Below are 24,799 nucleotides of genomic sequence, written 5' to 3'. Positions count from 1 at the left end.
TTTATTGTAAGCCATTCTGAGCCTTTTCAATAGAGCAGTTTATACATCTAATAAATAAATAAGTAAAATATTAACTTTTTTGTTTGGGCTTTCCTTGGCTTTTACATGTTAATAAAAATATTAATGCAGTACACATGTAGATGTAACATAAATTAGGCTGATATTTTAAGGTAAATATTATTAAATGGTTGTTGATGGAAGAGATAGAATGATTAATATAATTATTATGCCCCCAAATATTATTTTTTTCCAGCTGATAAAGAAATCAATCAGCCATCCATTTTTTATAATGAGAGAAGAAAATTAAGGCAAGGCCTCTTAACAAAACTTCCTTAGCCTAGTACACCATTTTCGTCAAAAGCAAGGGTTATGACCAATACCTCTGTCATTGCTGAATGACAGAGAGCTCCTGCCAGAATTCAGCTAGATGGGAGGTCCCATTATAGACATGAAGAAGTCACATTACCAAGCACCGCTTCTCAAAATCATATTTATTTGTAAACAGAAAGAATATGGATAGTACATAACAGAATTATGTAATGCTGACAGTATCAGGTAGGAAATATGAATTAGTAATGAACTCTGAATACTTTTATTTATAAGTGAACAATTGTAGAGACAATGTTTCCTAGTATTACAGTTAGAGCTATGAAAATAGAGGTATTTTTAAATTTGATGATCCAAGTTGAAAAATTTAATAAAAAATGTTTCAGTCAACACAAAGTATTTTTTGCTGAATCAAAACTGCTACAGTATCTATGATCTGATGTAAAATAAATGCTTGATTTTGATTGTTTCTAATTTTTTCATCATAAAATATTTTAAAATGAAAATGTCAAAATGAAAAATTTCACCTTTGCTGGGTTTTTTCTATTAAAAATGTTTGATGAATTTGGCATACATTTGTGAATAGCCTCAACTGGCCAGGATTTTAGAATTTCATACAACCACAGCCCCAATCCTGGTTAAATTCAGTATGAGCTGACCTCAGATAGAGGTCTCAGAATTTCCAAGTCTCTCTTGCATGTTAGCAGCCCCTAAACTACAGTAAATTTAGATCAAAAGAAATGAAAAATGAAATGAAGTCTGCAGGTGCCTATTCAGGTCAGAAGGCATTTTACAACCCTAGGGGCAGATTAAAGGGAAAATAAGTCTAGAAGCAAAAGATTAGACTGCCAGGCATGTCTGGGTAGCAGGCTTTAAAAGAAGAGGCAGAATTGTCGCAATTCGGATTACGCCACTTTTCAATATTTTGTCCTGGGACCACTAAATCCAGTTTAACTCTTTTGATTGATTTACATTGGCTTCCATAACAGTCAAAGGATTTAATTCGTTTATACAATTATAAATTCTGCAATTATTGGTTATTCAGGAATGTGACAGAAGCATCAGAGATCTGAGTAGTCTTTTTGTTCTATGATGTCCATAGACAAATAGATTAATAGCAGTTAGGTGGAGCACCAGTAACATTGCAACGATAGACTGAATCAAGATGTACATTTCTACTCCCCCCTGGAAATTTGAAACACTTCCAAGTTCAATGGACTTGGAAATTTTTTTAAAAGTAGAATTATGAGCCACAGGCTCCACTCTCCCTTTCCCTTTCTTCTGACATGGTAAGGGGAGCAGAGCAGGATAATAGACTCAATGTGTTGTTTGTTTGTTTATTTATATACTGTCTTCCCCCACAAGGACTCTGGGTGGCTTATAGTAAGATCACAGAATAATTTATAAAACAGGGAAATGATAAAAGAACAAAACAAATTACAAGAGCACTAGCCTATAATCCTAAACCAGAGACCACCTTTCTCAGCTTAGCATTGTTTGCTAAATAAAAGTTAGTGAGTGCTCTCAATTGCTCGCCTCTCAAAACTGGGATACTAGACCCCATGCTGGAATACAGCAGTATGCAGGATTTGAAACGTGACTGACCTGGTCACAGAGGAGAAAGCAGATATATATTTAAATACATTAAAGTAAAATATGGCTAAATAACTATTATTAGGTGCATTGTCCCAGGCTCATATGAATGTAGCTTAGATGTTGTTGCCCCCAGTGTTACAGGTATTTTATGTATTCTCACTACTACTCATGTTTCTTGACAGGATGATGAAGTAGTACTTCAGTGCGTTGCCAACATCCACAAAGAACAACGAAAGTTCTGCCTGGCAGCTGAGGGACTTGGAAATCGCCTGTGCTTTTTGGAACCAACATCAGAAGCTAAAGTAAGAATTACTCCAATAAGTAGTTTCAACTAAAGTAACTCATGTATGAATGTTAACTCAATGAAGAAGCATAAGTAAATATAATGTACCCTTTAATGTATGTAATATAAATGTGAAATATTGAAGGGGCATTTCTAATCCACAGAGTTTAACTGAATTGTATATTCTCAGGTTGGAGCTTTTGCTGCCTACTGCCTTTTAAATGATAAAGGGGACTGGATGGCTGTACCACCATATATTATATTGAGAATATGGACCTTCATATAAATCTGTTTTTTTGCTACTTTATTAAATTATCACAAAGGCTCTTAGTTTTCAGTTAGCTTTAGGAGGCAAAACATTGGGACAGGGCAAACTATGCTGCAATTTTGTAGATAATTCTTTACCATTTCCAAATACATATCCCTGTTAAAACACTAACATTTTACAAAACAGTTTAAAATTTCACCTTCCCTGAACTGTTTAGTAATAAAAATACCTTTTCCTACTATACAGATTTACTGTATACTGTACTGTACAGATTTACAGACCTAAAACCTGGGATCGACTATGCTAGTATCACGATCTCCCCTCAGTGATTGACGTTAAGTACTGCTTCCAGCAAGGCTGACTCGGCAGACAGTTACAAACCCTGGGAGAGGATTATAAAGTAATGGAAAAAGTATTAAAGATGTTGGATGTGAAACAGAAGGGAGAGGGAAGGATTATAAGGAAAGACTAAAGAAAATTACAGATAAGAGAGCTAATGAGAAGAGTTTTGGGGGAGGCGGAGTTAGAGAAAGAAAAGATATACTGGTAGAATATCTGACAGCAGTGTTTAATAAAGGAGGCTTACATTAGCAGGATTAGAATACAGTAGAATTCCTGTTTGCATCATTGTATATCTTCCTATATTTTGCACCCCAATTCCTTTCTTCTTCCTGCTCTCCTACCATTTTTTTCCTTTCTTTCTTTGCTTTTATAGTGGTGTTTCTCTGCATTTTTCCTGATGAGGTTACTAGATATACATGGATTTTAAACCAGGGATTAGGAACATACTGAACACACTGTGGACCACTGTGTAAGGTCCTTGCCCTACTTTCCAGGAGGGACAGTCATGCTACATTTATATTTGCATTTCTTTTCAGCCCAGAAATTGAGCACAGTAATTTCCCTTATGGAGTAGATGAGGTGACCCTGGAGGTCACTTCCAACCTCCTGATTATGTGAGTCTATGAGTGGAGAGTTGTAGGAGTTCAGACACCTTAACCACAGACTGTAAATACAATGTAGTTGTTCTTACTGAAATGTAGTGAGATTTGCAGGATCAGAACGTTAGTGAAATATTAAAATCTAATTAGGACAAATCAAGAAGATAAAAGGTTTGGAGGAGGAGGCAGAAGGGGGGAAATAGCTTGCTGTGTCAGAATAGAATGACCTTTTTTGAGTGACTGATGGCAGGAGGCAAAATTGTGGGAGTGTGTATTAGAGCCCAATGCTCCTTATTACTGGTGAAGGGGGAGCCCAGGATTGGATATATATGGATTTTAAACCAGGGATTAGCACCTCCCTGCACCAGCAAGAAGCAGGTTCCCATAGCTGGGAGCCCCAGACACCCCAATTGAGGTGCTCCTAGAAATCCATCCTTCCTGGGGGTGCATGAAACCCCCAGGGCAGGAGGATTGCCACTGGTGATCTCCCTACCCTGGGGGTTCAGGAAATCCCCAGAGCTGAAGCATCCCTATGGGGGCAGAATGGTTTATTTGGCAAGGGAGGGCGCACACAGCTCGGTAGGATGTGGGGGAGACAACAGGGGGAGCAGGAAACCTGTAGTCTGCTCCCACATCTGTTGTCCCCTGTGCAGGTGCCTTGCCCCCCTGCCTCTCCCACTCTGCACCCCCTGCAGCCTACCCACCCTTCATCCTTATCCTCTGCTCTGGTTTCATTCCATCCAGCGTAACCCGCCTGGCCAACAGCTGCCCTGCTGCCGAAGAGTGTTGCAACAAGGAGCGGAGCTGCAGCAGAAGATAAGGGTGGGGTGAATAAGGAGTGGTAGAGGAGCAGGGCATGAGAGGGCAGACTTCAGGGAGGAACAGGGGATGGAAGGCAGGGGCAGGCAGCATGGGGCACATAGCAGGAGTTTGCAGCAGGGGGGACAGATGGGAGGGAACAGGCACAGATGTGAGGGGACAAGGAAAAAGTGTCTGTCCCCTCAACCCCCAATGCTACTTTTCTTGCCATAGTATTGAGGGGGGGAGGAATTTAAGATGAACTTCCACTAATTAGGTTCTATACAAGGAAAATTATAATGAACGTATAATTTTCCATGCATATAACCTAATTTGCAGACCATCTTTATTGCTGGAAGGTAGACTGTAGATTGTAAATAAGTACAAGTGAATTTGCCTGCTTTGCAGTTATTTTTCCTGTTGCTTCATCATGCTGAACAGTAAGTAGTAGGTGGAGGCAGAGGCTGTGGGGAGTAAGCAGGGCAGACACTGCGGGGGCAGTGCCAGGGAATACGGGCAAGGGAGCAAGCAGTGTGTGTGGGGGGACAAATTTAAGATGATGTTGCAATCATTAGATTATATATATGTACAATTATAACATATTTATAAACTTTCCGTGTGTAGAATCCAATGATTCTACACACGGAAATCTTAATGATTGCAATGTCATCTTAGATTCAAGTAACTATGGCACAGTAGAAATACTTACAACAGCGGCACACAAGATAAAGGTTAAATTATACAGCTCGCTTCTCCTATTCAAGCTAATAGATGGGAAGTCCAAGAAAAAAAATAATTTTCCAGAAAACAATGTTATATGAAACAGGAAGTACAAGATAAAAAACAGGCAGAAAGAAGGAAATGAAAGACTAAAATGATGTGAAGCTACCTAATGTTCATGCTGAAGAGGAGGGAATATTTCTAAGACAGATGTCTGTTCTAAAGTTTCAATCTGTAATCATTACATGGCCCACTTATAAAAGAAACAAATATGTTGCTATCAAGTGCATGCATAAAATCAGGGAGTCTGAGAATGTGATGTTTGAGAATATCAGACTAAATGAAGCCATGTGTTTTCTGGAGTGGTTTTTGTATCTGGCTACTGCATGTGATTGTTCATGTAGATGATTCAAGATGTAATTGAATTTGTTTGTTCACTAAGCAAAACTCCTCCCATACCCACAATAAACAAGCTTTTCTAGTACATTGTTTGTCTCATAACTGGACTGTCTTGGGCCAAAACTAGTGTCCATCTACCCTTGGTACAGAGGTGTAGAAGAGAAAATAGGATGCAGATGAAACTGAATAATTATGATCAGAAATACAATACCCACATTTCCAAATTTTCAGTGTTTTTATTCTGGTAAAATCTTAACCCTGAAGTCTGTGTATTATCCTCTTCCCTTGATTTTAATCTTCTTTTTGCAATTCTTATAATCATGGAAAACAGGGCTGGAAGGGACTTGTGGAGGCAATCTAGTCCAGTTGCCTGCCTGAGGCAAGATCATCCCTATCCAAACCATCTCATACAAATCCTTGTCCAACATTTTACTAAAACTGTGCAATCAACCCTGCCACACAGCTGCAAGGCAGACCACCCTAACTTGCCACAAGTAAAGCAAGGGGACAATGTTGGTCAGTGTTTTGCTAGTATCTTGATCCTATTAATGAGAATGGCTAGCAACACATGATGATCTTTTATTTAGCACTCATCTGAGTACTTTTGCTCGCTATTTCCTAATTTTCCGTATGCAAAAATATGCCATTCTATGGTTGTTCATAGCTTGGAAAAATATTTCCTAGTGAATTCTGAAACTGACACTGCACATTCTGTTTTTCTAGCAATGCTCACAGTTCAGCTCCAGGGACATCAATAGCTGCTCTTACTGTCATCCTCCATTGTCTGTCTTTCCTTGTATCACTTTTTCATCCAATTATTTTCTGTAGATGCTAACTACACAGTAGCCCATGACTACTGCATAGTAGTGTTGTGTTGAAGAAAGCATGACACAATGCTATTTCTCAGGCTACTGCTCAGTCAGCAACACAAAAAAGCTGTTTGGTGGAACTACTGTTCAGTAACTCCAGTTACTGTGCAGTCATTTAGTAGTTGTTTATACAAGTACTGAATGACTGCACAGTAACAACTGCGCAGTCAGCATCTCATGTAGATGTGCCCACTGAATAGTTGTTCAAAAAGTCTGTGGCATACGCTGACCTTCTTGGGTAGCAGCAACATGTCCAGAGAAAACTCTAATGCTAGCTAGTTGACAGCCTCTATACCACAGGTCAGACGCATAACAAGATAACTCTGTTCCTGGGGCAGTGGTGGCACATGAGACAGGAAAAGCTCTGGCTTGGCAACAATGGTTGCATGGCCAACAATCAGTAGTGACTGCTATTATATTTGCACCCCTCTCTCCCAGGTTCCATTTTCCCCTTCCTCTCAGGATGTGCCATTGCCACAGGTTACACCTCATTCCTCTGTTCAGAAGAGTTCTCTTGAGTTTTTTAGGAAAGCAGCAGCTTGGGAGAAAACATTAGTAGGTGTTATCTGCATATAGAAACCTCTCATGACAAGAGTTCAGTATGTTTTATAGCTCTGTGATTAAAAGAAGGGACTGAAAGTTGGGACCCCTGTTTTCTATTCAGTTCTGCCACTAAATTTGATCTGTGACCTGCCTCAAGGGTTCCTCCTATTATAAATGTGTATAATAATTAGCTCAAAACAATGTTGTGAGGTGAACTTAACATCTGTATAGTGCTTCAAGATGATTGCATGAATAACAATACCTAAGCTGATTACTTGCTATATTTTTAATGACTTATATTATTCTGTTTTATTTATTTAGAAGTATTCTTTCAAGAAAAATTCTGTATATAGATGCAAATTTCCAAACAGTATATATTCAGAAGGCACTAAACAGATATGTAGAGTTGGATTTGAAGATCCCTAGAGTTAAAACACGTCTTTATATTTGTGAGCAGGTGAACACATTTAATATGAAGTTGCAACCCTTTATATCTACTTAGCTACTCAGCATTCTTCTCTCGATTCAGAAAACAGCTAACTTATTCATCTTAAAATATCTTGTAAGAGTATTATAAGAGGAGTTTCATATTTAGGGGCTTGATTGTACATCTACATCAGTGGATTGGGTCCACCATGATCTGGCTGGCTGGGAAATTGGGTCCATGGTCGGACCCAGAGGGTAGTAGTTGATGGAAGTCAATCACCATAGTGCCCTGTGACCAGTGGGGTCCCCCAAGGCTCTGTCCTTGAACCCATATTATTCAACATCTTCATTAATGATGTGGACATTAGAGTCAGAAGCAAACTGGTGAAGTTCACCGATGACACCAAACTTCGGGGCAAAGCATCCACACCAGAAGACAGGAGGGCGATCCAGGCTGACCTGGACAGGCTCAGCAAATGGGTGAACAAGAACCTGATGGTGTTTAACACTGAAAAATGAAAGCTTCTCCACCTTGAGAGGAAAAACCTGCAGCATCCTTGTAGGCCCAGCAGTGCTACGCTGGCTAGTACTATGGAAGAAAGAGACTTGGGGGTCATAATTGACCACAGGATGAATATGAGCCTGCAGTGCAATGCTGTGGCTAGAAAAGCAACCAAAATGCTGGCTTGCATCCATAGATGCTCCTCAAGCAAATCCTGGGACGTCATTCTCCCCTTGTACTCAGCCTTGGTGAGGCCACAGGTGGAGTACTGCGCCCAGTTTTGGGCTCCACAATTCAAAAAGGATGTGGAGAAGCTTGAGAGAGTCCAGAGAAGAGCCATGCACAGGATCAGAGGTCAGAAAAATAGACCTTACGACAACAAGCTGAGAGCCATGGGGCTCTTTAGCCTGGAAAAGCACAGGCTCAGGGGTGATCTGATGGCCACTTGTAAGTTTATCAGAGTGACCACCAGTATCTGGGGGAACATTTGTTCACCAGAGCGCCCCAGGGGATGCAAGACCATTTCAGGCTGGACATAAGGAAGAATTTCTTTACTGTCCAAGCCCCCAAGGTCTGGAACAGTCTGCCATCAGACTGCCAAGCACCTACATTGAACACCTTCAAGAGTAAATTGGATGCTTATCTTGCTTGGATGCTATGACCCCAGCTGACTTCCTGCCCTTCGGGCGGGGGGCTGGACTTGATGATCTTCCAAGATCCCTTCCAGCCCTAATGTCTATGAAATCTACACTCTAAGATTCAAGAGGACAGTTATAATGTAGTAGACCCATCTGGTGTCTTGTATACGGAGCCCTTATGTTTCAGTCTAGACTCTGGAGAAAAATATCCTGTACAAGATATTTAATTTCACCTTAGATCTTCAAGTGACAGGGAGTCCATTACATAGCTTGGAAAAATATTGTAGTGTTTTAATATCCTCAATACAAGGAAATGTGTGTTAGATAAATTCAGCTCTGAAATCATTTCAGCTTCCAGCCACTGACTGTTTGGAAAGCCCTGCCCTCACATTCAGGTATCATCCATGTGTACAAACTGACCAGGTCACCTCTCAGCCTTCTCTTTCATCAGTTGAATAAACTGGGTTCCTGAAAACATGCAGCATAAGGATAGCTTTCTAGCTCTGGGATCCAAGCTATCTTTTGACCTATTAACTGTATTTCCATATTCTTCTTGAAATTTGGACCCCCAAACTGGTTATTATATTCTGGCAGTAAACTTATCAAAGCTGTGTTCAGAAGCAAAGTAATTCCCCTACTTCTACTTGATATCCCCCCCGTCTATACATCAGTTCTGCCTTTAATTAATTAATAAAAACTTATATATTGTTTGGAGTCAAAAGAAAACTGTTGCAGGAAAGGAATTGCAGGTACTTTAGATATTTTACAAAAATCTTGTAAAGTGACAAACCTAAAAGCTCTTTCAGAACCATGGAGAGCTAAAGTCATGTATTTAGTATACAAAAGTAGCTAAAGATGTTCCTAGGAAGTTTTGCCTGTTTTCGTCACACGATGAGAAAGCTAACTACAAAATTTAACTACAGCTAACTAGAATGGCCAGTTTTCAAAGGGCTTAAGGCAAAACTGGCCTGTATACATGTGCAAATTGCACACCTGGCCATATATGTCAGTCAATTATGAATAGATGTGTAGGTATGTTAGGTTTTGCCTACATGCATTGCAAAACTCTTTTGAAAATGTGGTGCCTAATCTTTTCCAGTTAAAGTAATGATATGAATAGGGAGTATATAATTCAGTGGAATTTACTTAACTATGATATAAACTCATTCTTTTGATTTTGTTTGAACCTTTTAAAAATGTTGAATTTCTTCTATGTAAAGGGGCATTAGATGTATTTACTTTTTCAGGAGAAGATTCTTGTATCTCTTAATACTTGTATACACCTGAAAAATGCAGTGAAATATAAAGGAGGAGATTATTATAATATTGTTAAAAGTAGGAATAAGTCTTAGGAAGAACATTGTTGGCAGTGTTTCCAGTTTCACAATATTTCTGGTTGTTTTAAATGTCCTGAAAGCAAGTAATTAGGTGAGAATCTCAGATTAGTTAAAAGAAAAAAATGTAACTATTTCTTATTGAGTCAGAGAAAAGCTAGAACAGTGCATCCTTGAAGCTCAAAAATTAGAAGGTAAATTAAAAGAACTGTAAATGTATGTTTTTAAGCCAATTCCATAATGTTTTAGAACCTGGCTCTGTGAGAGACTATATAATATTTATGTAAAGATTTAAACCTACAGTTTATTAAATGATGTACAAATGTTACCTGTAGTAGGTGTGCTACTGTTTATGATGGGAATTTAAAAAAATCTCAGTGTCTCATGAACATATTGCACATTCTACAAGCTAAAGAACAGTATGGTTTATTATTATAAATTAATTTCCTTATCAAGTATAACAACAGTTAGTACAAAGAGAGCCAGTAATAAAGTAAAGGAGGACAAGGGTCTTAAAGTAGGATTGGAAAGAGGAAAAGTGTTTTAAATTTCTAAAAGAAGAAATAAATTTCCGAATAAAGACGGGGACACAAGAACGGAAAGTGGAACACCAATTGTAATGATGTGAAGACAGAATAATGGTAGGTCAAAATGGGAAAATATGTGGATGGAAAGGAAATAAATAATAATGAAATAAAAGAGTAGGGTAGAATAAATCCTTGAATTAAAAAAATCTTGAAGTAAGAAATCACTTGTTGATTTGGCGTTTTGTTTTTAGACTGTTGTGACTCATTTTAGTGATCAATTAGGGGTCTGCTTGTTGGAAGAAATGGAACAAGCACCCAGCTCTACGTGATTCTTTTCTGGCTTCTGGAAACGTCTATTTCGGAGTGATCATACTCTCTTACTAGCCATAGTTGTTAACATAATATTTCTGAATTGCATCATACCATATTATTTGCATAGTATCATTTTAGTAACATAATGCATATCATTACAACAATAAGACCTTAGTAATATGGATGTGGTATTTGTTTTAGATGGACATGCAAAAAGAATTAAATCATACTTGCTGCTGGGGATTCATCCTCAGTTAAGATATCTACTGCCTGGCTGCTCTTGGGCCTTCTTTTATTCTTCCTGTCCTCCAGAATTTTTTAATGGAGAATAATCACCAATAAATTAGTTCCTCTTTTTCTTTGCCTTCATTAGGAAATCAGTGCATGTCCTTTGCTTGTATTATTTAATACACAGTAAATCACCGTGGTAATGGCATAGCTTGTAGCTCTCCAATAAGTTTCCATAAGGTCAAGTGAATGTCTTTGTATCCTAGCGGTATATTCCTGCTCATTTCATGCAAAGTTACCCACTTCTTTTTCTTTTCTATTATTTTACTGTCATCCAGAAAATTCCAGTTAAAAATAATTTTCTTTTCTGAGTAAAGATGCGAACAGAGCATATATACAGTCATTACATTTAAATTGACCTGCCTAGAGCTAGGTCAATCTAAATGCCTAATCCTATAGGGATTCACCTGTATGAGGTGAAGAGCTGAACTAACTTAGATTGGGAACAGGTTAGCCCAATCTTTTGAAGGCCTGTACAAATTCAGAGTGCAGCCCCAGGGCTGGGAAAACCCTGCTATTTACCCAAGCCCTAGGGCTGCACTCTTCCTACCACCGCACCCATGAATGAGCTATTTTTAGTCCTTTCAACACCTACCCCTGGAGGACAAGCCTCCACCTCCCATCCTGCCAGCCCTTCTTCTGGAGCTGCCAAACCCTCCACTTGGCCCACTAGTGTCCCCCATCCCCAACACCACCACCTGAGTTTCTTACTTTAGTTTCCCTATGCAGATCACAGGATTAGCATATGCCTGTCCATGCTGCTCCTGGTCTACATTCACACAGCTTATCATGAGCATCTTGAATGTAGACTGGGTGCAGAAACAACTGTATGTGCCTAGGAAGAGTATAAAGTGGAGTCTTTTTCTGAGAGGCCAAACCAAAGACAAGTTTCCAGATTTTTTTCCCCGTTTCTATAGTGGCCCACAAAAATGCTTGAAAAATGTCAGGTCCAAGAAAGTATGCTCTTTTGGGAAGTTATATCTGCATAACAGCACAATGTACTTGGGGCCTCTGTATGATACCTAATGCATACAGTAGAAGCTGTAGAGGCTCATTTGCAAGTCTGTTGGGCTTGTGTCATGGCTGAGTAGTCAGCTAGTATTGTGTATTCCACTTAGAAACAGTGCACTCAATGTAATAACTGCTGAATATGTTTTTCAGAATACTCTGAATCAGCAGTGCTGTTCAGAGTATTTGTCCAAATTCAGTTACTGCAAACTTTTGGAGCATTTGGAGAAAATGCCTGCATCCATATGCTGACTTCCTTCCCTGTATTTCAGTATTTATATTTAACATGCTTAGAAATGAAGGCAAAGATATGTATAAGCTCTTGGCAGACTATGGAACTGCTCTTTGTTCATGGAAAATAAAGGAATCAACATGACTAGCGAGAAGCTAGCTAATTGAAACATTTATCTTGCTTGCTTTTAACAAGTCCTTTGGCTTGTTTTCAGACCAAGCTACATTAAGCAAGGTTCCGTCTTTACTTTTTGTTTTGGTCCCCAGATCCTTATATTTATTTTAAAAAATGTTAAGCTTAATAGTGGGATACATAATAGTAAATCCACCAAGTACTGTAGGTCTTAATGTTGTTGTATTTTGCAAAAAAGGTAAACAAGTGGGGAGCCATGTTAGAAAAACATGACAGAATAGTTTACACTGTTCAGCTCACAAAAGGAGCCTTTTACCCAAAATGTATATCTAGGAAATTAGCACAGTAGTTTATGCTCATTCATAATGAAGTGTTTTGAAGTGATGAGTGGATATATGATTTTGTGGTCTTTAGTATCTGATTTGGAAGTAGAGTTGATGCCCATTATCAAAGTACTAATGACTTGTTTATATTCATAAAGGTTTCCACACTGCAGAACTTGAAAGCATCTGCCCTGCTTTCCTCTGCCAAAAATTTTTGATAGCAGAGCTGCTATTTCATTATTCAAAATAAAGCACAAATATATGCATATTTTTACCCTTTACATAAATCTATGCTGCAATATAACATGTATTGTTAAAATACATTTTTTAATATCTGATTTACCAGATCAGATTCACCAGAAACCTGCCAGTCCTGACCTCTTACACTTTTCTTCCCCCCACCACTTTCTCCCCTCTCCTCCCCTCTATTTCTGCCCTTTGTCTTCCTAATTTCCAGGTATTTACTTTTTCACAGTCAGCTTCTTTTCTACCTTGAATTACTACTGCTGTAGAGTCTCCCTGACTCACCTTTGGTTTCCCACCCCCCACCCTGCTTTTTTCCCTCCCCCTTCTCTGCTCTACCTTTTTGTTTTCCTAATTTCCTCCTATTTACATTCTCACTGACATCCTGTCACACTTTTAGCTTCTTCATTCCTTGGAGTCTCCGAACAGCAGAGACTTCCTATGCCTGAAGAAGGGTGATTGAGCCCAAAAGCTTGCTAAGAACTTTTGTCAAACTATTCAGTTGGTTTAATAAAAGATATCACGTCTACCCAAAGAACCTTGCCTGTTAAAATAGCATGCACTTAATAGTTAATTTAATACTGGCCTCAATTAAAAATTAATAGATTAACATATTTTTACTTTTTACTATTAGCTGTGTAAAGCAATCAGTGATTGATATGCACTGTAAGGTTTTAGAGTGATCTGCCAAAAAAATCCCTTAACACGGCAGCATCCTTGTTTAATGAATTTTCAAGTTAATTCAATTGAAAAACATTTAGTGTAGAAAGATCAAGGGACAGTATTATGGTTTGACTGATAAAGCTTTTGAAATCTATTCTTTATACTGATTTTATTTAAGTTATTATATGAAATTATTTATTATATAATAGCTCACCCTGTTCTCTGGGTAAATGTATGAATGTTACAAATAAGCAAAAAAACGAATACAAATTCCAAAAAAGGAAGGATAACTTAATCTCAATGTTGTGGGATATTAAGGGCCTGTATGCTTTGCAGTGCAAAGATCATCAGAAGTAGGCTCTGCTGCATGTATTTTTAAGGGGGTACAGCACTATACTTTTCCTATGTAATGTAAAGTGAAACAGGCTTGATATTAGGGATTAACTGACTTTTGGGCTGATTCTGTCTACCAGAGTGCAGCATTATGTTGGCTTGTCATAAAGATGTTTTTCTGTACTCTTCTGTTACACTCTGGTTAATTTTCTGTTATATGATCAGAATGAAGACCTAATATTTTTGGTCTTATGGTCAAAAAGGCCATCTGTCTGCATTTCTTTGTTTACTTGGTAATACTCATTTCTGTGCTTGCAGTCACAAGTTCAAGCCCCTTATGCTTATTCTTTAAGAAACTTTTAAAAAAATAATCCCATGCCATGTTTTTCTTACCAGAGGACCCCTGCCTCATTCAGTGCACAGAAGGTGCTCACTTTTAATGGGCAACTGCTGTTCAATATTTGTTCAGTGTACGACCTAGTACTTTATTAACTGTATGATAGTCAAATCATGCTCTGAAGAGTTACTGTGCATTTCCCCATGGAGTTTTCTGTGGTTTTCATGGTACAGTACTGAGTGTTTCACAAACCTAAATTTATTTTCATAACACTCTTTTGAGTGAGGAGAGGCTATATTAATCATCATGTCAAGACTGGGAATTAAGACACTGAGAGATTAAAGCCAAAGTTTCCATTAATTTAGAATGCTTGAAAAGCATGAAAGCTCTTCAGAGCAACTAATGAAGCAAAGGTCCTATATTTGATATTTCCCTTTGATGTACAACTTTGATCCATCTTTATAGCAAGTTCATCTTGTGCACTGGATGAGGAAGGAGCGTTGTGTTAAAAAGTGTCATGTAATTTAGAGCTTTATTATAATGAGAAGAAAAAGGGGGCTGCATTACATTGTGCATAAGTTGGAAAACAACTTCATGATTTTAACTGAACCCTTTTAAATTAAGGTGTTTAGGGGTGGGGGTTTCTTTTTGTATCATTTCTTATTTGCTTTTAGGGGGAAAAAAGGCTAAGTGGAAAAAGAACTTGAAATTCCATCAAGAAATATCCTACTGACACCCAGCCTGTCATATAGATCCACTGCACTTGAGCTCACAAAGTAACTGATAGCTAGAAGTAGTGTGTGGAGCAGCACTAGAGGAATAAGACACCTACCTTGTCACTGGCTTTCCAATTCATTTACTGACATCAGAGGAATGGTAAGACTCAGACAACCTGGTTTCTCTTACAGATTTTGGCAGAGAATACTCTAGGGGCATAGATACTTCCTGTATGCTGAAGCCTGAGCTCTCTCTTTTTCCTCTCTAACATGTCCATCCTAATCTCCTCTTCCAACCAGTCCAAGTCTTACTTGCATGTAACCTGGGTACACCCAAGGGTGTGCCCTATTCTCAGTTAAATGGGATGGGTAGGCAGGAGGGGTGCTGTGAGAGGGATGCCAGAATTTCAAGCAGATACCTCTTTCATCTATAGAGTTAGTCCAAGCCCAAAGTTCTTAACTATATACAATTTGTTAAGTTACAATATACATAAACATAAAACTAAATATCATATACATATATTTACACAGTGAACACTAACCAGTAACCAAGGTCAAACCCTAAATAACATTATTTACAATATCACAATACAACATTTCAATTATAAAATATAAGGTGCAAACATGAACAATATTAATAACATCTATCCCTTAATATAGTCCCTGACCCATGGCAAGAGATAGTCTTCCTTCCAATGGGGCCTCTTGGGGGGTGTCCAGGAAGCACCAGTGGCCCCTCCCCTTAGGGCCTTGACTAGGTGAGGGGCTGCTTAGCCAGGCCCTTCTCTGGGTTTGCCAGCCCTAAATGTTTTGTCCTTGCGGGACCTCAGGTGGCGGTGGTCAGGGCGCAGCTCGATGGGGTCTCTTCTGCTGGAGTGCCTCTCCAGGCCTCTCCCATGTTGTTGGGCTCCTCCCCACCCTGTGCCCTGCTCTGGGCATTGAGGGCTTAACTCCTCTCAGCTGCTGCACCACCACTGCTGGTTTCTGGGTGCTGGGCCTCTGGCACACATGCACATGGCCAGGAAAGAACTGGGCAGCGTGGAGAGCAACTCCCTGCAGATAAGTCTATGGGGGGTGGAAGAGGCATGGAGTGGGGGCGCAGATCGAGGCCCCCCATGGTGAGGGAGGGAGTGGGGCAGGGATTGGGGCTGGGAGCGCTGGCCAGCCAGGGCATTGCAGGAGGCCAGGTTGGGGAGTGGGACAGAGCTATGAATGGCTTATCAGGAGGGTGCAGGGGAGGGTGGCTCCCCACTGTTTCACATCCCCCCTGGGAGGAAGAATGCAGGGCACATACCTCACAAATTTGTGCGCAGGAAGTGGGTGGGATCAGATCTGGGCTGCAGGCTTGGAGCTCGCTACCCTGCTGCCCTTCTCCCAGGAGCCCTGATCCAGCTGTGCACCTCCTGCCCACACAAAAGCAGCCAAGGTGGTGGAGGCATGGAGTTGTGCCTCCCACTGCTGCTGGGCAGGCAAAAGGCACAGTGCCAGTGTGGGGCTCCCAGGAGAAAGGCAGCAGGGTGGGGAGCCTACATTGACTCCTGTCCCTGCCCCTGCCTGGCTCTGCTCCACTCTGCTCTAGCCATGCTTCAGCTGGGGTGGGGGGGTGGAGGGAAGAAGCGTATGTTTTGCCTTTACATTTTAAAAAAGTGATCACCCTACTTCACATTCAGTATCTGAAGGGCTTATTTTTATAGCAAGTTCATCTTGTGCAGTGCATGAGGAAGGGGAATTGTGTTTAAAAAAAAAAAAGAGTCATGCAATTAAAGACTCTTATAATGAATAGAAAAAAGGGGCTGCATTATATAGTGCATATGTTGGAATGCTGAATTTCACAATCTTAAATGCATTCTTTTAAATTAAGGTGTTTAGGAGTGGGGAGTGTGTTATAGAATTCCTTATTTGCTTCTTTTTTTCCAAATCTAAGTGATAAAAAACCCTTGAAATTCCATCAAGAAATATCATACTGATACCAAGCTTGTAAACTTTTTTTCTATTTGCAGATTTTAAAATTGGCTTCAGCCAATACAAACACCTTTGGGAGGATCCAGAAGCCAGGATAGAGGGTACCCTTCCCCTGTTGCTTTGACTTGGCTCCAGAACCTAAGGGGTGAATGCCATTGCTACTCCCACTTTTCCTGTTTAACCAAATTCAGCATTGGGAAAAGAGTGTGCATGGAGGAGTGGTGGCAGTGTTCACCCCCTGGGTTCTGGTGCTGTGACAGTGGCAGCTCTAGCTGGAAGTACAGAGCCTACTTCTGTTGAGCCAATGTACTCGTAGAGCTCACTGCCCAGGCACTGACTGCCATAGAGAGGGGAGGGTGCAGTGGAGTTCCCACATCCTCTCTGGATCTGCCTCTGTAGGTACCTGAAGAACAAAGTCTTAGGGGAAATTCACTGAGGGATTTTTCTCTAATTTCCTTGAAACTTGTGACCCACCATACTACCTTATATGAACACAGTATGAGGAGCCACATTGTCCTTGATGCTCAGGGTAGTGTGAGGGATCCAAGGAACTTAATGTAAAGACTAGGTTTTAATTAGTACTGTAGAACTAAATGATGAAAATGAAGGATTCAGCTAAAACCACTGCAGAAGGTTTTAGAAGCTGGGAAAGGGTCAGAGTGTAAGGTGCTTGTCACTGAGAAGATAGATCAGTGGCAAGCAATTATTTCAGGCAGAGGGCCACTTAACAAGCTTGGTGAGCTGCTGGGGGCTGCATAGGTAGTTCAGCCCCTTGACAGTTGCCCTGCTCCCTGGCTGCCACATTGGGCCCAGAAGTCTGCCCCCTAACCCTTGACCTGTGCCACCAAAAGTCATTCCCCTTGCTGCACCCCCCCCCAAATATTCCTTTTAGGTGGGGGGGGGGGTGCCATCTTAGAACCAGAAAAAAAGCCAAATCATACATTAGAAGTCAAACACCTACTATATTTTAATTTTATTACAAAAGACATTTGTCATGACTTGTGATTGTGTACTGTATACAGAAGGGATTGCATAATACCTCAAGAATAAAGTGTCACGCTTATACTGTGTGGGGTGTTGTGAGGGGGTGTGGCTGTGTAGGGGGACATAAGGCCAATTGGTGTGTATGTATATGTTGATGAGGGTTGTGGGGGCAGGGTGTGGGGAATCAGGACCCCCTACACACTCCTCCCCATGATGCCAGCCCCCACTGCCTGGCAGGAGCAGCAGGTGGGGAGGTCAGGGCGCTAATGCCTCATGCAGGTGGAGCTCCAGAAAGTGCTGGGGGAGGGAGCAGAGCCTGCGCTATCGCCGGGGCTTGGCACCATGTGCCTGCAGCTCCACCACTCACAGCAGGGAAAGCCCCACACTGGATCCTGCTGCTTCCCCTTCCCACCTTCTGCGCAGGTCCCCACACTCCGCCATGCCTGCAGTGGGCACGAGCGTCCTGACCTCCCCGGCTGCGGCTGCTGCCAGGCAGTGGGGACTTCATGCTATGAGAGTGTGTGGGGGCTCTCTACACCCCCCACCCTCATGCCCACACCCTGCCCAACTGAACTCTGCACTCCCTCTGTCCCTCTGCTCTGGGCACAGACTCTATGCTGCGCTCCCGCTTCAACACAGCTGCAACTCCCTTCCTCCCTCACCAGCCCTGCCACTTCCCTACCTGCTGCCCTAAGCAAGCAGGTTCTGGCTGCAGCAAGAGCCCCTCCCAGAAGCTGCTGGCTGGGCAGAGTCCTTCCACCCATAAGGGTGGGAGCAAAGCCCAATAGAGTATTGTTGAATAGTTGCACATGCGGTGCCTCCCTCCCACCCTCATGGGCAGAAGGGCTGGGCAAGGTGCAGTTCATCGGGGAGTGCTATGGGCTCAATGAAAGTGCCTGGTGGACTGGATGCGGCCCATGGGCCGTATTTTGCCCACCCCTGGCATAGATTTATTCCTGTACAGGTCAGTTTCTTGGCCACCCACCATCTGATGTCAAGAGTTGCCAAATTCCTGCTTTTGTCTGTCCACCTTCTTGATGAAAAAGCCTGCCTGATACCAGCCTATCCATACCTCCTCCTCCCAGCCATGATAGCCCTGATTCCAATTTCTCTTTCCCATGAAAGACAATGGTTACATTCAGCTCTCTTTTTATACATATTCCATGTCAGGATAAATTATTTTAAATCAAGGCAATTTAAATCATGATTTAAATGATAGTTACTAATGGCATGATTGTGTGGTTGTGGTGGTAGCTGTTTTTCTCCTGCCCCATTTAGGGCAGCTACCATGATTACCCTGTCCTAGTTATACCACAATAAAATAGAAGTCAACTAGGACAAATGCAAGGTGATACACCTAAGGAAGAAAAGCAAATGCACAAATATGGAACGGGGGATAACTGATGAGGCAGTAGTTTTGCTCAGAAGGGTCTATAAACTCACTGGGGGGCCAGAAGGGTTTGGGAGAGACCTTGTTTCCCCAGCACCCCCTGGCATAACAAGGAATAACAGCCATAAGTTGTTAGAGAGTAGGTTTAGATTAGACATCCGTAAGAACTGCTTCACAGTTAGGGCAGCTAGGATCTGGAACCAACTTCCAAGGGAAGTGGTGCTGGCTCCTACCCTGGGGGGTCTTTAAGAGGAGGCTTGATGCCTACCTAGCTGGGATCATTTGAGCCCAGTTTTTTCTCCTGCCCTGGCATGGGGTCGGACTTGAAGATCTATAAGGTCCCTTCCGACCCTACTTCTATGATTCTATGATTCTATCTAGCATTTTTGGTGCATCACAAACCCAGCACAGGTGAGCATTATGATACCATTACCAAAAAAAAAAGAGAGAGAGATGCTGTCCTGGGTTGCATTAAAAGTATTATATATGAGACTTGGGAGGTGAAATGATCACTTTATTTGGGTGGGTTAGGCTTCAATTTGAGTATTTTGTACAGATCTGGACTCCTTTTATGATGGCTGTAAAGAAAGCACAGGGAAGATCCAGAAGTTAGTGACAAAAGAAGATAAAGGAGTTATAAAGCAAGCAGTACAAGCAAAAGTTTGAGAAAAATAAGTATTTGTAGTTTGAAGAAAAGATGATTAAGAGGACATGTAATAACAGTTACCAAATATATGAAATGTTACCGTTAAAAAAAGGGAGCACAGAGAGCAGGACATGAAGCAATGGATTTAAACTTCAGTGAAGCAGATTTAGATTAAATTTCAGAAAAAGTCCCATATTTTCACATAATGTAACTGATGGAACAGGCTGCCTAAGGAATCTGTAGAAACCCCTTTCTCCATTTGTACGGGACAGGGGAAGGGGATGGAGAGGAGCTAGATGTTTGTTTAATTCAATCTATAATTCAATAACCCCATTCAATTCTATAATCTATGATTGATCATCTGTATACTTATTCTATGATTCCTGTTAATTTTATATTTTTAGTGGCCAGATATGTTAGTTATTTACTAGATAATTAACATTATTTACTAGATATTTTACACACTTTGTACCAAGCAACTAAATCAACTGGAATTTAATCCTGATAAGGTAGATGGTGATGTCTCCTGGAGTCAAATGTCCACATACATGTGATTAATTTTCCACTCTTGCAACTGATGGCGTAGTCATTGGATCCTTCCTCTTGTTCTTTTTTCACCCCAGAAAATATGCAGCTTGTAACTCAGAGTTTGATATTTATTTTTTATTTAAACATTTTACAAGATTATAATAAATTACACCTTAATATATTTTATATTAAAGTCAGAGTTTGTTTTAAGCAATTAATTTTGAACAGAAAACTTAAGATTTAACTAACAAAATTAAAACAAAAAATCTGCTTTATGTCCTCTACATCTGATTTATTTATGGAAAAAGTTACCATTTTTTATGAATCCTGTTTGATAGTAAAAAAATATATTTATTTCATTTAAATATGCTGTGTACCAAAGGATTGTTAGATTTCTCTACTCAGTTATGCTTAGTTTCCATAAGCATTTTTGACCATTCAGGGATTGAACATGATACTTAAAACTGTTAAATTATCTGCATTTGAGAAGACTATACATTTTTAAAGAAGAGAGTTCACTAAATTGTTTTCTATTTGAGGACTTGTTAAATACATGGAATGGGCTATATGCCAACTGGGTTATACAGAGGCTTTTCAGGCAAAGACCTTGTAGTAATTAAATAATTGGGAAATAGAGAACTGCAAGCAAATGGACTTTGACCATCCTGCCTGTCTTTTGGGTCAATTAAAAAACCTTTATGCTATCTAGATTGATTAAGAAAGGCAATGAGCTATATGAATCATACAGCTTCTGTACATCTTGTTATTCTTTTATTATTCTTGTGTGCTTTGGTGAAATATAGCAAAACTCTTTTGATGCCATATAGGTATAAAAGTAGTGTTGCTATTATTGTAATGTGATACCTAAGACCATATTTACCTGAATCCAAGATGCCTTTGAATTTAAGACATCTCCCTAATAATTAGATTCTGTACATAGACAATTATAAATTTGTATTAATTTTCCATGTATTGTATTAGCTACAGAACTCTCAGCCCTGGTTAAATATGTTAAGGTACTATTTAGGTTTACTAACATGGTGTTGTGTTTGTTACTTGTGCAAACAGGGATTCAGATCATACATAAGAATGATTACACATTTTAAAAACATGTTAGTACTTTCATGATTAGATAGATAACATTTCCAGAGATAAATACAGCCAACTTAGAAACAGATCCAATGCCTTCTGAAATCTCTGGAGATTTGTCAGTTGACTTTAATATGTCCTAGACTCAATGAGTATTTAAGTTCTTTATTGTAGACTGGCATTATTATGCAGGAAATGCAATCCAATCTAGTGGCTAAAACTGTTTTATAAACTGCATTCCCTTATGTCCAGTCATGTTCCTAGCATAAGTTCTAAATGTAATCTTAAAGTTTGTCTTGTTTCTCAACATGCATTAAAACCTGTATTAAAAGCTGATTTGAGCCCAGTGTGGACAAGATCTAGATAATCAAAATGACTGAATCGTTAAGAAGGTTTGTGGATAATCATGGAAGTCATTATAATGAGAGAAAGCACAAAGACTCATCATCTTTTACAATTATGTGACCTATTCCCCCTGGTAGACTTAATTAAATGTGTTAAAATGGTGATGAAATGTCAGAAATTGCTCAGAGCCTTTGCTCTCTCCTCATGTCATACTTTGGAAATGAGATAATATCTACTTACATGCCATTTTTCATGTTCAGTGTCATATTGTGATATTTTGACTTTAAAATCAGTTTCATGGTCATAAATTTTATGAAGCACATTTTTTATGATATAAGCTAGTTTGAGCTAAAATAAGTTAATTTCTGGGTGAGACAGTGAAATTCTATTTACTTTACTATTTTAATAGTCTAGTAAATCAGTCCCAAGGGCACTGTGACTGTTGAGGCAGCTTAGATACTGGAACAACCCTCCTAGGTTCATTGAGTTGCTTTTATAGCCTAGGTGGAGGTGCTGGTTTAGTTGCCAACATCCTGACGATGGACCAGTAGGTTGTACTGGTTTACATAGTACCAAACAGCAGACCAAGAGCAGCCTAGCCTAATAAGCAACTATTTTAATAGAGTACAGTGAAATTATTTAAAAATGGATTCTGTTTTAGAGTATTACCTATGTATATGCATCTTTCTAATATCTATGTGTTTAGATGTAACATAACTGTTTTGCAGGAATATAGTAGAAACATAAGTAAACACAAGAAACAATTTATAATAAACATGTTACTAATAATTCATATTGACTTTGTGTATATGCATAGTATTAGATATAATAAAATTATGGGTCACAATTTTAGAGAACTTTTTAAGCTATACCTACAAAATATATGGGCAGAGATGACATTCTCAGTAATAGGCAGACTTGTGCCTTTGCCTGACATCTATATTTAATGTGTCCAGAAATATGGTTTTATCTGTATGTGTGTGTGGGTGGGTTTATACACGGCTAAATATAATGTCAATTATCCATGTAAAGTTGGTGCATGTATGTCTGTTTATTGTGTTTTGCTAGCTTTTATTTTATGTTTGTGTGATCTTCATACATAGTGGAGAAGCAAGGGTTTTAGTAATATCTTTTATTGAACAAATTCTATAGTTAGAAGAGATGTTGGACAAAGTGCCTTTCAGGTCTATAAAAGAAGTGAGAACAGCCTAAGCCAAAGTACCAGATAAAACAATAGATTGCATATGTAAAAGCAATGGCATTTAAGGGAGTGGAGAATGGCTGTAAACTAAGAATAAACTGGGAGCAGTGGAGATATGTTGACAAATTTAGTATCTATTCTTAAGGCAGGGTTGTGTAATGCTTGCTCTCTATAGTTCAAGTTCTCTATAGTCCATCCACAGGTCCAAATAAACACTGTTCCATGGCTTAACAAGGACTCTTTCATCTTGTGAGTTCCAGAGGATAGTAAAATTTTGATTTTGTTTACTACCCATGCACATTTGATAGGGATTCTAGATCCTGACCCAAAAATGTACAGGTTCCATGATACCTATCCCCATGTTCTTTTTACTTATGGCTCTTGACCTTTGTCATCTTGGACCCTTTGGGGATAACACCTAAGAGAGGACCTTTCTCAATGATTCATCCTTGAGGTAGGCCCCAATCTCCAATAAGACGCTATAGAGTACATTAAGTGTCAGTAATAATATCAACCGGTACTTAACGAGAGATGTCAATAGAAGCTTGACTTCATTCCAGCTGCAATTTCTTTTTCATTGCCTGATAAAGATGTGGCTACTGCTACCCTATTCTAATTCTACATGTATAAGGCTTCTCAGGATTTGTTTTGTAGGGTGGCAGATTCTCTGAAAATCCCCAGTGAGATTATACAAGAGAAGCTCTAGAATTTGTTCCATTTGTCAATGCCGTGGAAATGGACTATACCAGTCAGCAAGGATCTGATAAAGCCAGCACAAGACTTCTGGCAAATGCCAACATCAGTTCCAGCTAGCTCCTAGATATCTTGTTATGGTTTCAAATATTTCTACATGCACTGAGTTCTGCATCAGTTTTTTGATAGATGCACCCAGATTCAAGGTCACGCTTACAGGGAAAAAAAGCATCTGGACTTGTACTGCTACATCAAGTACCAGCTAAAGCATCATTACCTATGTACAACTAAAGTGGCATAAGGTGGGGGAATTTACATCTAAACTCCATGAGGATGTAGGAATTAGCTTAAGTCAAAACCTCTAGGTAGTAATTAATGCCTCTGCCACAAAATCTGTGGAATCTGCACAAGGAGAATTATTCATGACTGCAGTTCTTTGGCTATCTCCAGGGATTTGCAAGTTACAATAAAAGATTTCCAATTTCAGGGTGCTGAATTGTCCATCATGAACTGGAAAAACCCCTGCACTCCATGAAAGACTTGCAGGTCACCCTTAGCTTTGTAAGCATTCACACCACCGTTTAGATACCTAGAACACTATGGACAGGCTCCTAAGCCTTTCTATTATTTTCCACAAACAAATGAAACCACAGGGAGTTTTTGAAGCTCCTGTTTCTAAGACCTTCATTTTCTTCCTTCTCAGTGTGTTTGACAAATACCTTGAAACAGCCTGAACAGTGTGGTTGAAGAACACATGGACTCACTTCTGATAGATCTTTGCCCTTTTCTTGCCTATCCTGCCCCCAGGGAAACCAGTTATTTTATTTTAATGGAAACTGGGAAATAAATCAGTGTCATCATCTGGGTCCTGGAAAGCACTGGGACACACTTATATGGTCTCTTTCAGTAAGTAACTAAGCACGTAAGACTTCACTGAACACAAGTCAGGTTGAAATCTGTCTCCTGTTATAGCATGCACCCATCAACATGGCATCACAAATTTTCCAGGAAGCTGTCTCATCACTAAATTGGTTTAAGTACCCCATTCAGATATGCAACAGAGTGCTATTTATACCACTTGTGCCATGAAAACTCTAGTCTCAGATCCTTCCAAGCACGAGTGAGGAATAAACAGATTTGCATCAAACTCAGAGATTTTGGTGTCAAGCAGTTGCACATGTCTGAGAGCTATAGGCATTCTGA

At 39.8% G+C, this 24,799-nt stretch overlaps 1 protein-coding gene across 1 annotated transcript in view; it reads left to right on the top strand.

Moving 5' to 3' along the window:
• The window catches only part of RYR3 (ryanodine receptor 3), a 537,566-nt gene that overhangs the window by 105,968 nt on the left and 406,799 nt on the right, over window positions 1–24,799 (top strand). The window contains exon 2 of the mRNA XM_019551798.1: window positions 2,106–2,225. Coding sequence (XP_019407343.1) covers window positions 2,106–2,225 — 120 coding nt within the window. The remainder of the gene's footprint in view (window positions 1–2,105; window positions 2,226–24,799) is intronic.

Source organism: Crocodylus porosus, unplaced genomic scaffold (assembly GCF_001723895.1).
Source record: "Crocodylus porosus isolate Cpor-Errol unplaced genomic scaffold, CroPor_comp1, whole genome shotgun sequence".
Lineage (NCBI taxonomy): Eukaryota > Metazoa > Chordata > Crocodylia > Crocodylidae > Crocodylus > Crocodylus porosus.
This window is presented reverse-complemented; position numbering and strand designations above follow the sequence as displayed.